Source organism: Cyrtonyx montezumae, unplaced genomic scaffold (genome assembly GCF_038088225.1).
Source record: "Cyrtonyx montezumae isolate F1298 unplaced genomic scaffold, pur_monq_1.0 scaffold_5, whole genome shotgun sequence".
NCBI lineage: Eukaryota > Metazoa > Chordata > Aves > Galliformes > Odontophoridae > Cyrtonyx > Cyrtonyx montezumae.
This window is the reverse complement of record NW_027072056.1, coordinates 4,750,788-4,765,351: the sequence shown is the minus strand read 5'-3', so window position 1 is coordinate 4,765,351 and position 14,564 is coordinate 4,750,788. Positions and strand designations below refer to the sequence as shown.

Below are 14,564 nucleotides of genomic sequence, written 5' to 3'. Positions count from 1 at the left end.
GATTTTGTAAGGTTGGTTTGTTGATTTTTTTTTTTTGAATGAGCACAACAGCAAATAACATTTTAAGAAAGATTCAAGAAAGAAATCTTTTAAGAAAGATTTAAGAAAGAAACACCTTCCCAGAAATAACAGTCCACAGTTCTTGGTTATTTTTAGCCATCTGACTGCCACCTTCCCCAGGCACCTTATACCAGTCTTTTTTCACCCCCAACACGATTTTCCTGTTCTAAACATTTTAATAAATAATGGACACCACATGCGACCCCAGAGAAAACTCCACATCTCAGCAGAGCAGGACAACTATGTTCACTGGATGTCATCGTCATCAAACAGATCTTCAAAATCTAGTCAGAAAAACAAAACAGGGTAAAATTAACATGTGAAATCTCAGCTGTAATGTACGTGCATAGCACGCAAACCTTCATTGCTGTTAGTGAGATTAAAGACAGAAGCTGAAGGGAATTAAGCACACGCCAGTCACCATGCTACCAGTCACTAAAAATATAATATCAAAGTGGAAGCAGAGAGGAACAAAGACAGACCTGAGTAGCATGCTCATTACCACGCGTGAATTCAACTCATCTGAACAATGCAAGTTTTGCAATTAAGTTCATGAAAGCAGAGTAAAGCTCAAAAGCAAGGGCTTTTATAAAAGCGTGAAGCCGGTATCACACCCAGCCACGATCTGCGGGCTCTGGAAGCAAACAGGTGTTAACTCTGAGCACACAGCAAAAGGTAGAGGCTCCTGCAGAGCTCTGCCTCCAGGCACATCAGTTAATACATTTTGCAGACGCTCTCGTTGCGGTTTACTGTAAAAATGCCTCCCTTTAAATAAACTTGATTGCTGTGAGGGAGCTTTGAGCGTTTCCCTCACAAGAAAGCCAGCGTAAACTACCACTACGGCAGGCAACAAGTCTTCCTACAGCAAACAATGCACAGCCACCACACAAAAACCCGGGAACTTTTTATGAATCGTAAGAATTATCAACTAAATGTAAGATGTGGTACATCCACAGCCCCCAGGAGCGCGGCAACCCTCACCATTGAAGAAGTCGGCGTGCACGGCCTTCTCGTTGGCAGCCAGGTCCATCAGCAGCCCCGTGCTTCCCCCTGCCTGGAACAGCCGACGCTGAGTGCCTCGGGAGCCGCACTCGCAACCCCGCCACCTTCACCCACCCGTCCCCGCCGCCCCCACCTCGTCCAGGTCCACGTAGGGGCCGGCACCCTCGGGAAACATCTCGTCCACCGCCGGCTTCATGGCGGCCCCAGCACTATGCCCACCCACTTCCGGCCGCGCGCGTCAACTTCCGGAATCAGCCTCGCCGCTCTATGCGCCTGGCGGTGCCTCCTCTCTATGGTCGCCCTGGAGGCGGGGCCTCGGGGAGGCGGTGCGCGCTCACAGGCAGCGGGCGTGAGACCAGGGAAATAGGAGGTCCTGCTGAGAGCTGGTCACTGAATACGAGACTTACCTCTGGGAAACTTCTGCATATGAAACACAAGTAATGTATATAAACGGAAGATCTTTAGTGTCAGCGAGGCACGATAGGAAGATTCCCCCATGCTGATTGAAGAATGTCTGCTTTCTAACACTCCAGTGGAGTCTCAGAGAGCTTCCTGATTGACAGATTTACAGTAGCACTATGACTGCACATACAGCAGAGCTTGCTTTCCCGAGACAAGCCCACCAGCACGATAACAGGAGCCTAAAGCTCACCATATGATCAAGGACTTTATTGGTTTAGCACAAAAGCTCAGCTTGCAAAAAGAGAAGGCTCGTTCACCTGCGGCTTTCTAAAGCACGTAGCACTACATGTGCCCATTCACATGGCCACGAGCCAACTGAAGGGGCTGTTCAGCAGCAGCCACACGTCAGCACGACATCCCAGATGTCCCAGCACGATGGAGGGCAGTGCTCAGTCCTCCCGTGCAGGCAGGTGGAGGCCGAGGTGGCTGCCTGCAGGTAGCTGTGCAAACAAGGCTCTGGCCAGCTCAGCAATCCTGTTGTAGGCTCCCAGGGTCCGGAAGTACTCCACATAGGACCAGAAGTCGCTGGAGGAGAAAGGCCAGTATGGCATGGCCACGGTTTCTCGATCTGAAATAAGTCAAGTAAGGTAATTATTACAACATGAAGCATTTCTGTTGAAAGCTTGGTTCAGTGTTGTTTGGGGCTGCCCTCTGCCGGGCATGGGAACAGCCCCTGAACCCTCTGTTCCTTTCACAGAAGGTGGAGCCACTGTCCCCCATCCTAAGAGCACCAGAAATGGCAGATGGGACAAGGCAGAGGGCAGGACTGAAGGGACACCAACAGCAACGGGGGGATTCAGGAATCTCTGAGCTGGCTTTAATTTCCAGAAGGCAGTGGGGCTGTTTAAAGCACGGAGGAATATGAATTTAAAGCCATTTTCCCCCTTGCTCCTTCACTCTATCTTCTGCACCAGAGATGAGATGAACCAAAATAAACTCTGAAAATGCCAAGAGCTGACCTGCCTTGGGCCAACACAGGATCTCGTAAAACAGATTTGCTGTATCTATGTAGTTACAAGTGTCTTTCTGAGCAGCAAAGCTAAAGCCAGTACTTTTATTTTAAGCCCATTTAAATAAAAAGGAGTCATTCCATTCACTAGTCTCAGCTTCAGACCAGGGTCTTTAGTGGGTATTAGGAGCCTTCATCAGTCTTAGTCTTAGATCTTCATGTGGTAAGTTTTGCTGTGCACAGGCACAGATTGCATGTAACAGAGCAAACAAGCCAGCCAGATGCTGTCTGCAGAAGAGAACGGTCAGTATCAGCTGAACTCAGATTCACTTTGCAGTCTGCTGCTTGGTCAGCGTGAAAGAAAACTGTAATTGTTTGCAAAGAGAACAGGACATTGCTGAAGAACATTTTCAGACTACCACACGCTCACCTAACAGGTTGATAGAGAAATATTTGCTGTATGCAAATAAAATACTAAACTGAATCCAAAAACTGGTGGAAATAGAGATTACGCATTCAAAAAGGTTTAAGAGCCACGAGGGAAGACATGGAGCATGAGGAGAATGAGGACGCTGCTGGCTCTCCTGCTGGTACACCAACAGCAGTAATCTTGTTATGTGAGTTACATCCGTGCAACTTTGTTTTCAGGAAGGATTTTGTCTCAACACACCAAAGAAAATAACACACCCAAACTAACATATTCTTATCTGTAAACATTGTTAGGATGTTGAGGTGCTTTTTTTTAATCAAAGACAAACACTAATCCAGTATGCTAATCACCCAAAGGGACACAACAGCAGAGCAGCTGTGCTGAGGGACTTATTCCAATATTTCTTCCATTGAATTTGTGGCAATTTGAAAATGTTAAGCTTTCTGCTGTGGAAGACAGCATTCCTTGCCAATAAGAAGACAGATATCCAGTATTGCTCATCAGGACAGCCAGCATTCTCAGAAGTCTCTCATATGCTTCTAAGTCTGCTGCTTTCCAGTTAGGTTTTTATAAAACAGATAATTAACGAGTTGCCCATAACCCCTTGTAGGACTTGCCTCTAAGGGGTCATCATACTTGTTACTGTGGACTTTTTCATTTTAAGATTGTAAGAGTAGTAGCTCCATTACTGGAATTCATATGTCTACTTTCCAAATTAAAAAATAAATAAATAGAATTCACTCTTCTTTTGGGGAGTTACAAACGACTCTTTGAATTGTTAATGATACGTAAGAAAGAAAAAGATATTAGAATTACCATCTCCATCCAGGATTGATCGGGCATCTGTAAACAAACAGGAAAACCATCAGTACCAGTTCTCTCACAGAAGAACTTTCTGTTATTAAAAGGTTTGCTGCATAGCCCAGAGCTGACGACTTCAAGATACATTTTGAACCCTCCTTATAGCTGAACACTTCTGTTTCTTGAACAGCTGAGTGGGGAATTGCCCATTTGTAGTCACTGTACTACAAATCAAACATGCCAGGAAGGAGTTACAATTAATACACAAGCAATATCTGATACTAAATAGAAGATGCTGTTTTAGTATGAAAATATTTTTGTCTGCTTGAAAAATCAACGTGAATAAATATAAGCAGTCTTACCTGTTACCACATTCACCAGCATACAGAAGAAAAGGAAACCAATACATTTCATCTTTTCTGCAAGCAACTGTTTGTGTTTCTGAAAAATAAACTGTACAGCTGGAGATCATTAGAAGAGTTTAGGATTTATGCAAAGTATGTCATTTATGCTTTCATTTGAAAAATCTGTTCCAAAATAAAGTCTAATTATTACTTCAGGCATAACAAGATGCAATTATATTGCCTTGCATTTTCTGAACTGCATCACAGAGTGTTAAAAATGCTGCAGCACTGAACTATTAACAGATTTTTATTTTTAAGTGGCATAAACCCAAAAGGCTTCTTAGAACTGACACGAAATGAAGTGTCTGCAGAAATATTTTATATTGTGGTTGATTTAAGCTCACTCTAGGAATTACCTCTCTTCCCCTCCCCTTTTCTTCTTTCAATAGCAAAGGTCTGTAGCTCTGAGGCAGACACAAAAGTCCAAAGAGATTCCTAGAGCTGTAAAATAGCAGTGATGTTTAAAGAAGGGTGGGGGGAAAGGAGAGAAACGTCACTGAGTTAGTACACCAATCTGATTCTTCTGAATCTGAACTTTCACGTAGAGTTATTTTAATTGCTCACATTGGCATTATATTTCAACACTGTCCACAGAGAAGATCTCAGACTCGACTTTAGCAATTACACCTTGATATTTTGAAAACAGATGAAGAAAATCCAGGACCAGGCTCAGATTATTACTACTTTTCCTGACCATCTTAATTTCTTTCCCTGTCTTCAGAAAAGCAAATTTTTAGAAATGTCATTTGTGCAAATTGTGAAGAGGTTACTGAATTCCTTCTTTAGCTGGGGCACAAAAACGTTAAACACTTCACATCTTCTCTGAATCCTTAAAATCCAGAACTTAAAATGCACATATGCACCAAGTCCCTGCTGCAGTCGATTAGTCTGCAGAAAACAAAAAAGGGGGTCCCTGATGCAAGCATACTGCAGCCTTCAGAGAGTAAGGTAAATGGAAACCAGCTCCTCTGCTCCCCGTCAGCTGGAAGCTTTCAGTAGCCTTTAGTCTGAGTCTACAAAAGTCACCTACCCACTGTGATTCCAGAGACCACTCATTGCTGCATTTCCCTTCTGCATCTGTGGCACCCGACGTTTGGAGCCTTCACTATACCACATTCACTTATCTGCCATTTGAAAGTCATGCAAGGGAAGCCTGCCTGCTCACTCAAAGGCCTGGGATGGAAAGTCCCGAGTGAGTGGCCTTGCAGGAGGACCCAGCTTTGCTGGAGTTTCTTCCTATCTACATGCAGAGTTAGATAGTCTTGCCAAGAATTAATTAAAGATGTTCTGAGCAAGGGAAAATAAAGAGTGCTTTGTGGCACGCTAAGCTGTGCCAACTCATGTGGAGGCTGAAAAGAGAAATATTATGAAAGGAAATCCTATTCTATCTTCAGAAAACTTTAATCTTCCTGTTATTTCTTACGCCCGCAGGATAGATCCCTGCATCACCCATGGACAGCCAGCAGCTCTGCCCCACTCGCATGGGTTATGAAAGCAGCTGGTGGGAGAAAGCACATCCCTTGCTTGGTGGAGCCCTATGGTGCAGCCACGTGCTCACATCCACAAACCTGCACTGCTTATGTGATTATGATATTCAGATTTGCCTTTGCAGGCTATAAGAAGTACACTGTAACTTGCTTTGGGTGATGAAGGAAAATAATTTTGCACCTGACATAGCCCCATCCTGGATCTCTCCTCTGCAGGAATGAATGAGGTGTTCTGGAAGGATGACAAGGTCACTGAGGTTATCAGGGTCAGAGTCACTCAGAAGACAGCAGGATTTACTACAGCACTAGATGATCTTCAGTGGACTCACCTAACCACTGAGTCTCACACTGGCATACATTAAGATGGGGCAGTGCCACACCTCCACCTTATTTATTTTCTTAATTTTTCTTAAACACAGAACTGGACTGAAGGAGAGCTGATGAACTGGAGCTCAGTTTTCAGAACCTTCTACTAATGGTAGCTGCCTTGGAAGTTCTCCCACTTGATAGGAAGTAATTGGAAGTGCCAATGGGCCCACTAATGCAGGTTTGACACAGCAGGAACCACATATTCCAGCAGATACAGTAGTACTTAAAAAGACTACTGATGAAAGAGTCCAATATTTTCATTCTGGAATAAAAATCACTACCTTGCCAGTCAGTATTTTTAATCTTTCAGAAAGATTCATCAGTTCAAAAGGCTGTGTATGGGAACTGTTGAATCTCGATCACCTGAGGTGAGCACTGAGTCAGCCGCAGGAGCACAGGTGAAGGCAATGCACCTGTGTGACCAGAAGGGGTGCAGTCTGACTCCACCTCTCCCAGACCCCATGTAAGGGCTGACCACCACTGGGGGAAGGATGTCTTGTTGGAGATCCCTCTTTTGTGGAGTTTTTCCCTGTGAGCCTTGATCCTTGGAGATGGGTGATCATTTCTTTTTATATCAATCATCTCTTTTCCATCCTGATAATCTTTCTAATTACACCATCTATAAAATATCTCAGCTAACAATACCATTTGGTATTATTCATTTTGTTAACTTTACACGTTACAGTATCCCACCAACCTATCCCCAAAGGATCCAATCAATATGTACTCTTTGTAAATAGCTCTCAAAGCCAGAAAACCCCACATGCTCCAGCCAGCTCTGTCAGAGAAAGAAATCAATAGGAGCATTGAGGACATCCTCTTCAGAACAGAGGCACAGTGTGGGCACAGCAGTTGTTTGTGTGACTTGCTCCCCAATGGGGAACGGTCCCGGAAGCACCAGTGCCAGGACCCTGCCTTCTGCTCATCTCATTTCTGAGGAGCTGATTTACAGAGGCAGCCTCCGTGGAGCAAACTGGTTCTCCTTGGTAATTAACTAAAAAGAAAAAGCGGAAAAAAGATAAAGGAATTAGAAAAAGCAAGTTTACGTATGCCTTTGTTTCCACAGCGGCTACACTAGACTGATATTGCACAAATTTGTGTAGTCCTGCAGGCACTGAAGGGAACTGAAGATTGTTTAAAGGAACAGAATACTCCTTAATCAATAGGCAAAAACACATGCATGCAGAGCTCTGTAAGAACTTATTTTAAAACCAAATGGCACTTTCTGTTCCATCTGAAGTGCTTTGCCCTTGGTTTGAACAGACAAAATGTTCTCTATAAGGCTGCAGCACTTTTGCACATCAGAAACAACCAACAGCTGTGACATACAGAACATCCCTGGGAAACAAGTGCTTGATTATTTCCCCCAGCAACTTTGTCCAAATAGCACTCATCAAAAGGAGATCCATGTGATTGAAATATGCTCTCCTTAGATCTGAATTGGCCTCAGTCTTTCAGACACTCCTGGTTTCACCTTCTTTCCTTTAAAGCTCTGCTTTCCATTTTCTGAGGCTCAGAGTTTCCTAACGAGGTTGGGTTACCCGAGATCATAAAACTGAGGAACTTTCAGTATCAAATTAGTGAATAATAAGATGGCCAATGAAAGTAAACACAAAATGAGGAATTTTGAGAAATATCTCCAGCTTCATTTTGAAGACCAGGATAATTGACCATTTCCTAATATTAGATTTGTTATAGTTCTAGTAAAATGTTGTTTATTGTTGAGACAGAGACAGAAAAGCAAATCAAAGAGGCAGAGAAAACAAGCACAGAGGCATGATGATGCCCCCTGGTTATGACCATGACTACTCCTGCTTTAAATAGTGGATTTGCTTTCTCCATCACAGAAGGACATTATAGAATGAGAAAAGCTGGAAAGAAGGGGGTTAGGAGCAGTCATAGTCATATAGTTATGGACCAGCTACAGCAGAGCAGCACCAACATAATTTCAACAAGAGTTAGACACCAAAGGCTTTTAAGCAGCTGGGCCTGAGCAATTGTTTTGTACTGTGTTCTCCTCCAAGCCGGTGCCACACAGAGGATGGCATACAGATCACCACCTAGCCAAGAAGTCTGGAGGACTTGGGAATGCCATCTACGGGGCACCCTGCATTACCTCAAAGTTTGTAAAACAACCAAGGGTCACACATCCATCAAGGAATAATTATTTTTCTGGCTCAAACGTTTGTTGCTTTGAAGACTGAAAGGATAAGGACCATCAGACATGATTTAATGACAGAACAGCAGTTATTCACCTGACTGAGTTGAGTAATCTTTGCACAAGAGAGTAGGCTGAGAAGATTCAAGGCCCTATCTTGGGCTCATGTGCTAAGCTCTAGTGAGGTTGATCAAACTTGGTACAAAAGGTAAACAGAACTTAATAAATCGATATCTTTAAAATAGTTTTGTTGGCTTTTTCACACTGAAATTCCTTGATGCTTTCAGATGAACACAGAGCAGGTATTGCTAAGTAGCTCATTATTTGATGATCATGCCTTGAAGCCCACGTTCTACGCATTGCACTTTGCACCTGGTTTGCATCTGAACTTTAAAGCCTCTGTTTGCCACTACTGGACAAGATAAAGACATATGCATCTGTAAGAGCTACATCCAGCGCCAGAGCAGCAGCGTGCCTGACGCAGGACACGAGGCTCTGGCTCCCTCTGCTGCCAGGAAGGGCCTCAGAGGAACCAAACCCAGAGGCACTATGTTAGCCCTAGTGACTTTGTTTTCTAACACTGACAATCAGGTACTCAACAGAAGAGGTCTCCAACCATTTACTCCCGATTTCTGCCCTCATTCTGGAGCAAACAAGGCAGTGCATCCTGCAGCTGCTGCCTGGAAGCAGCACAGAACACCCCTTCACCTCCCTTGCAGAACTTTCTCCTCTCACAGGAGCGAAATAGCTTCTTGCCACCCCCGGCCCTCCATTTCGCACCCTGAGCAAGCCTTAGCCTCCCTAACCCCTGTCACCACACAAGCAGAGCTCCTCTAAACGAAAATGACCCTCCCAGCCACCTCCTGCAGGTGCAACATATTGGGACCGCCCCCGCCCCTCCAGGCCGCCGCAGCCAATCCGCAGCCTCCGCCTCGACCGGCAACCAATCCGCGCCTTCTCCCGACCCAGCCGGCTGGTGGCGCCCAATAGCGGCGGGACGAGGAGCGCGTGCAGCCGGCCAGGCCCCGCCCACTGGGGCTGCGGCGGAAGGGCGCGGCCTAGCGGCCGTTGGCGGTGTGCGCAGAAGTTGGATGGGGGGGGGATAGGCCCTGAGCGGGGCCTGGCGGTACCGTGGGGGTGAGGCTGACGGGAAGCGGTGTCCCTGCAGTCACCCAGAGCCCCCGTGTTTTCCCCAGGGCACAGCCATGAGCCAGCAGCGAGGACGAAGGGATGCCGGGGACGCCGTCCGAGAGCTGCAGGCCGGGCCCGGCCGCATCAAGCGCCGCAAGACCAGGAGCGAGCGCAACCGGGCCAAGTTCGGCCCCAGCTTGAGTGGCACCAGGTGGAGGGGGGGGAGACACCCATGGGGAGGCCTTCCTCCACCCCGCCTCGCCCAGCCACCCCAAAGCCCCCTGCCGCCTCCCCGGCCTGTCATCATCACCCAGCAGCGCCTCTGTCGCTCCCGGGGGCTCCTTGGGCGGGGGGTGGCCTCTGTGGACATAAAGCGGTTGTTGGAGGGTGGGCAGGGGGCAGAGCCCCCCCCTCCACCCCCTGCTGAGGAGGTGACAGTGCCTCCGGAAACCCCCCCGCCTGTCAAAGGGGTGGAGAGGGAAAGGCAGAGGTCACCCCCCCCTCCAGAAAACTCCCCAGAGGAGGTGGTTGGCGACAGAGACTCCCCCAGCACCATGACCTCTGCCCGGGGGCTGGCTGCCCGCCTGTGTGCCCTTCTGCCACACCCCCCTGAGTTCTACGGGCGTGTGCTGGCTGAGGAGAGACGCCGTTCATTGCTGGCTGTCTTGTTGAAGCATCACCACACCCTGCCAGACCTGGCCACGCTGTTTCCCCACAAAAGCATCGGGGCCGCAGGGGGACTCTCCCACGCACAGCACCCTGTGCCACCCCCTGCCTCCAACCGAGCCCCAGGGCTTAGCGCTGCTGAAGCAGAGCTCCTTCCCCAGCCTATGCAGAGCAGGGGCCCAGCACACCGTCACCGCCACTCCTCCACAGCCCCACAGGCCATCCCTCAGGTGAGTGCCCCAAAAAACCTTATTTCCCCAAAACATCATTTTCTGTCCTCAAGGAGGTAATGCCTCCCCAGATGTCTTTTCCCTGCTGCCAACCTTGCACTCCTCCTGTAGTCACCAACTTCTCCGTCCCGGTTATCTCCTGTTTTCAGCACTGAGATGAAGAGGCAAGTGAGTATCCAGACAGGGGTGATCCTGTCCCCCATGTCAGGAGGGGTCAACTTACACTCCCCTCCTCGTAGAGCTGGTTCCCTTGGATGTCAGAGGACGAGGATGACGCACATCCTGAAAACCCAGCTCCGCAGTTCTGGGTCCAGACCCCCCCACCACCATTCAGGCCGAGCCCCCCAGCACACTCCCCCATCTCTCACCCCCCTGTAAGGCGTTGCACACCCAAACCGGAGCTGCCACCCCAGCAAAGGCAGAGAAGGGACCCAGCACCACGCTACTGCCGCTGCCGTGCCCCCCTTCAAGCTGTCGCTCAGGTGAGTACCCCAAAGAACTGTTTTTCCCAAAAAATATTTGCTTTTCACCACTCACCTCTTTGTCCCTGCTGCCAACGGTGCTTTTCCTCCCTCAGAATCCAAGCCCCCAAGCTGTCCTGCCACCCCCCGTTTTTGGTGCAAGGAGAAGAGAGAGGCAGGTAAGTTCCCAGATGGGGGAGCCCTCCCCCTGCAATACAAGAAGAGATTGACCTGTGCCTCCTCTTCTCACAGAGCTGGTTCCCCTTAATGTCGGAGGATGAAGATGATGCATACCCTGAAAATTCTGCCCCATTGTTCTGGGTCCGAACCCCCTCACCACCACTATCTAGTGTGCGGACCCCACGCCGCATCCCCTTGAGGGAGCCAGGCTGCACATGTGGGGCAGCATGGGATTCCAGGGCAGGGGACACAGCCAATGGGCATGGCCAGATCCACCAACGGTCCCATGTGCCACGATGCCACCAGGTGTCACAGCATCCCTTGGTAGGCCAGCAAAGCCCCCCACAACCCCATCAGTGCCGTGGGAACAGGCAGAGACTCTCTGCCTTGCACCGGGGGACATGCCCTTGTGCTTCCTCCCCACCTCGCCACCCCCACAAGCACAGCCCCTGTCCCCACAGCTGGTCACACCCCACCTCGGACCTCCCCATGTACCACTGCATGCCCCCCACCAGCTACCGACCGCAGGGCTGCAGGGTTCCGATGGAGCCACGGCACAGGGGATGGCACCTGTCCTGCTGCCCCCACAGCGCTGCTCCCCGCAGGGCAGGGGATGGGGACTCCAGCCCTAACACCTGGCTCTTCCCCTGCATGTACTGAGGGCCCAGCAGTGTGGAGGGAGACTCGCTTTACTGGGGTACACTTCCCTGCGCTCAATAAAGGCTGTTATGCCCTATGACTCTTTGTCTGATGTTTCCTTTTGGGGACCTCCCAGGCTCCCCCTCATCCCATAGCGCCAGTGGTTGGGAAGTGAATACAAGATGGTGAATGTTGATGCTTTAGGTATTTTACTTTGCTGACATCTCCTGGGTGAATCTGTGTTGCCACCGAAAATGACACCAGAGCTCTTGTGTCTGTGTAGAGCTGCTGCTCAGGAGTTAATATAATGGGTTAACACCAGCTTTCCATTCCTTAAGTTTACAAGACTGACCACACTTGCAGACTGCAGGGAGAACAATTCCTCTACAAAGGTGTGTGTGACCTAACTTAAATTTTGGGAACACTTGAATGTAACACAGATGCCATGCCTGTCACCTGGTGATGAGGAGTCTGGGATGGTCAGCACCTTTGGGTACAGGCTCACCTCAATACACCATTCTAGTGTGTTGCTCCCAAGAGAAAAGCTTCTTGGTGTTGTTTTCATCCTTTTCCATTCCATTTGCAGACCCATGTTCCGTTTAGGAATACAAGCGTGAGTGAAAGAGCCTGATTTTATTTCTGAAGTGATTAAATACTATTTAAATTGAGATTGGTACTCTAGATTGGGCCCAGAGGAGGGATGACCAGTGCACAGAGCAGGGGTTCTGCAGGGGGGTGCTCCAAGCCCTGCCCTGTGCTCAAGGCACCAGGCACGTTCCTCTGGAAGGTTCTTTGTGGACGGGGCCAGCTGTGGCTGGTGTTGCCAGGGGAAGTGGAGGAGAATGGCTTCTACACTTACATTGGACAGGGAAGGAAGCATTACCCTATAGCCCCCCAGACAGGAGAAGGAGAATTGGTGGTAGTTGACACTGGAGAAGGCTGAGAGGATCAACTATTTTTTCCTTCACTTGTCACCTGGGGGAATAGTGATGGCCCATCTGGGGGCTGCATCAGGGGGAGCGCAGCCTGCAGCTCATGGTGGTCATTTCATTCCGCTCAGCACTGACCAGACGTAGTAGAAAAGCACTTAGAGAGTTAATCCATCATTGCAATGGAGATTCAGCCAGTTCATGGAGTGGAAAGAAAAAAAGCCCCCAAAGAGCGGAGCACATTCATCTGCGAGCACTCCTCATAGAAATAACCTCCATTTGGGGTAGACTGGTGATGACGGCTCTTGATTTCTTTAAATAAAGCTTTGTGTCTCACAGTGGTGGCAGGCTGAGTTCCTATCAGCATGAAGCAGCACGTTTCGTGTCAGCATTTTCTCCTTGCAGGCCACTTCCCTTAGGGTCACCCCGCGAGCCGTGCGATGTCTCCCACCAGAGAGCCACTGTCACTCCATGACCTCACTTACAGTGGGCAGCCATAACAGCCCCGAGCGCCATGCCACCGTCTGGCCCCAGCAGCATGAAAAGATGCAGAAGTCTGCACTGCCTGCCTGGCACAGCTGCTCAGGCTGCAGCCAGTGCTGTGCCACTGCCAGGGCTCAGTGCCTGCTGTGCCAGCGGCCCAGAGCCGCCATCTTGTGCTGAGCACCCAGAGCCGCCATCTTGTGCTGAGCACCCAGAGCCGCCATCTTGTGCTGAGCGCCCAGAGCCGCCATCTTGTGCCAGGAGACCAGGCCTCAGGGCAGACTCCAGCCTGACACAAGGCTGGAGCCATAGCTTCAAGTGAGAGTACTTCCACTCACCACTTCTGCAGCAATTTGCCTGGGTGTGGGGCACGTAGCCCTGCCAGACTCCACCACTGTGCAATGGACACGACTCAAGTCCCTGTGGGACACTGCAGGCAACCACATGCACTGCTGCACTGTGCTCTGCTCCTGAGGTAGCCAGGCCTCACCTGGGGACGGCCTGGTGTTGGCAGCCACAATTACTATGTGATTAAATGCTTAATGATCCCCTCACAGTGCCTTGTCCTGCAGTTCTTCACGCAGCATACAGGGGTGTTGGGTTGGGGATGCTTTGGTTCTGTGTGGGTCCCACTGGGCCACAGTGGTTTTGGCATACACAAAAATGAAATAAAAACCACCATCTCCAGAGAGCAGGCCATCTGAGGGCGGATGAATAGTTGCGTTAATGTGTAATTACTGCACAGTCCTGGCTTCCCTTCTTTTGGCAGTGCAGTGTTACTTACAACTGAACTGTAAAACATTGCACATGGATTTTATTTACTGCTTTATTAATGGCATCTGTTATCCCACCAAATCTCAGCAGTTCGCTCTTGTTCAAGGAAATGACAAAAACCCATTGCGCAGAGGACTGATGCTAACTTACATGCATTGGCTAGGAAGGGAGCTACAGGACGTGGCCAAAACACCACTGTACGGGAACTGTTGAATCACGGCCTGAACCACTGCTCGATCACCTGAGGTGAGCACTGAGTCAGCCGCAGGAGCACAGGTGAAGGCAATGCACCTGTGTGACTGGAAGGAGTGGAGTCTGGCTACACCTCTCCCAGACCCCATGTAAGGGCTGACCACCACTGGGGAAGGATCTCTTGTTGGAGATCCCTCCCCTGTGGATTTATCGGCAAACCTCAACCATTTTGAAAAAGTGAGCCTCTCTTTATTCACTGGTTGTCTGATTATCTTCCAGATAAGCCTAGCAAAATATACTGTCTTCCTCACTATTTTCTCTGAATACTACTTTTTCTGGGTTATTCACCCTACACACCACATATTCACTCAAACTGCGTGCCTGCTCAGTGTGTTGCCCCAGCATCTCAGCCCATTGCAACACAAAGGGGTGCACACAGCTTTAACCCGTGGATCTGAGGTCTGTGTCTGTGACGGATACCTGGCAGCATCTCCCTTCCCAGCCTGCCCACAGCAGACCCAAGAGGCTGCCAGCACCAGGCTGCTGTGCTCTCCCAGACTGCAGTGGCCACGTTTGTTGCAGGCAAAGCGTGACTCAGGCAGACTCAGGGCTTGCCTTTCTGCTGCAGCTTCCAGCAGGGCACAGGGACTGCTGCTGCAGTCTGATTTGCTGGGAGGCTGCCAGCCGCCCTGCCTTCTCCTCCTCTCTGCAGGCAGCTTGCAGGCAGCTCTGCCCTGTTTATTGAGCGGCAGGATGA

At 49.3% G+C, this 14,564-nt stretch overlaps 2 protein-coding genes and 1 long non-coding RNA gene across 3 annotated transcripts; 1 reads left to right on the top strand and 2 right to left on the bottom strand.

The window, feature by feature from the left end:
• Positions 1–210: 210 nt before the first annotated feature.
• On the bottom strand, positions 211–1,291 carry COPS9 (COP9 signalosome subunit 9). Its single transcript, XM_065747817.1, has 3 exons — positions 1,196–1,291; positions 1,042–1,114; positions 211–344 (listed from the first exon to the last, which is right to left on the bottom strand). Exons 1-3 carry the CDS (start codon positions 1,256–1,258, stop codon positions 307–309), a joined length of 174 nt encoding a protein of 57 aa, XP_065603889.1. The 5' UTR covers positions 1,259–1,291; the 3' UTR covers positions 211–306.
• Positions 1,292–1,913: 622 nt separating this feature from the next.
• Positions 1,914–4,530, bottom strand: OTOS (otospiralin). The gene is made up of 4 exons (XM_065748324.1): positions 4,465–4,530; positions 4,067–4,145; positions 3,720–3,746; positions 1,914–2,092 (listed from the first exon to the last, which is right to left on the bottom strand). The coding sequence occupies exons 2-4, from the start codon at positions 4,116–4,118 to the stop codon at positions 1,914–1,916; spliced, it is 258 nt and encodes an 85-aa protein (XP_065604396.1). The 5' UTR covers positions 4,119–4,145; positions 4,465–4,530.
• A 6,035-nt stretch (positions 4,531–10,565) lies between these two features.
• Positions 10,566–10,911, top strand: LOC136056229 (uncharacterized). The gene is made up of 3 exons (XR_010622919.1): positions 10,566–10,631; positions 10,727–10,789; positions 10,863–10,911. It is a non-coding gene; the product is annotated as an uncharacterized LOC136056229 (long non-coding RNA).
• The last annotated feature ends 3,653 nt before the right edge of the window (positions 10,912–14,564 follow it).

What these genes read in the sequence shown, in the direction of transcription:
- COPS9 (XM_065747817.1), bottom strand. Translation starts at nt 1,258, where the DNA reads ATGAAGCCGGCGGTGGACGAGATGTTTCCCGAGGGTGCCGGCCCCTAC. An exon ending in CCTACGTGGACCTGGACGAG is followed by an intron (nt 1,115 to 1,195) that starts GTGGGGGCGGCG and finishes CGGCTGTTCCAG; the next exon opens with GCAGGGGGAAGCACGGGGCT. An exon ending in GCACGCCGACTTCTTCAATG is followed by an intron (nt 345 to 1,041) that starts GTGAGGGTTGCC and finishes TTTTCTGACTAG; the next exon opens with ATTTTGAAGATCTGTTTGAT.
- OTOS (XM_065748324.1), bottom strand. Translation starts at nt 4,118, where the DNA reads ATGAAATGTATTGGTTTCCTTTTCTTCTGTATGCTGGTGAATGTGGTA. An exon ending in GCTGGTGAATGTGGTAACAG is followed by an intron (nt 3,747 to 4,066) that starts GTAAGACTGCTT and finishes GTTTGTTTACAG; the next exon opens with ATGCCCGATCAATCCTGGAT. An exon ending in ATCAATCCTGGATGGAGATG is followed by an intron (nt 2,093 to 3,719) that starts GTAATTCTAATA and finishes GACTTATTTCAG; the next exon opens with ATCGAGAAACCGTGGCCATG.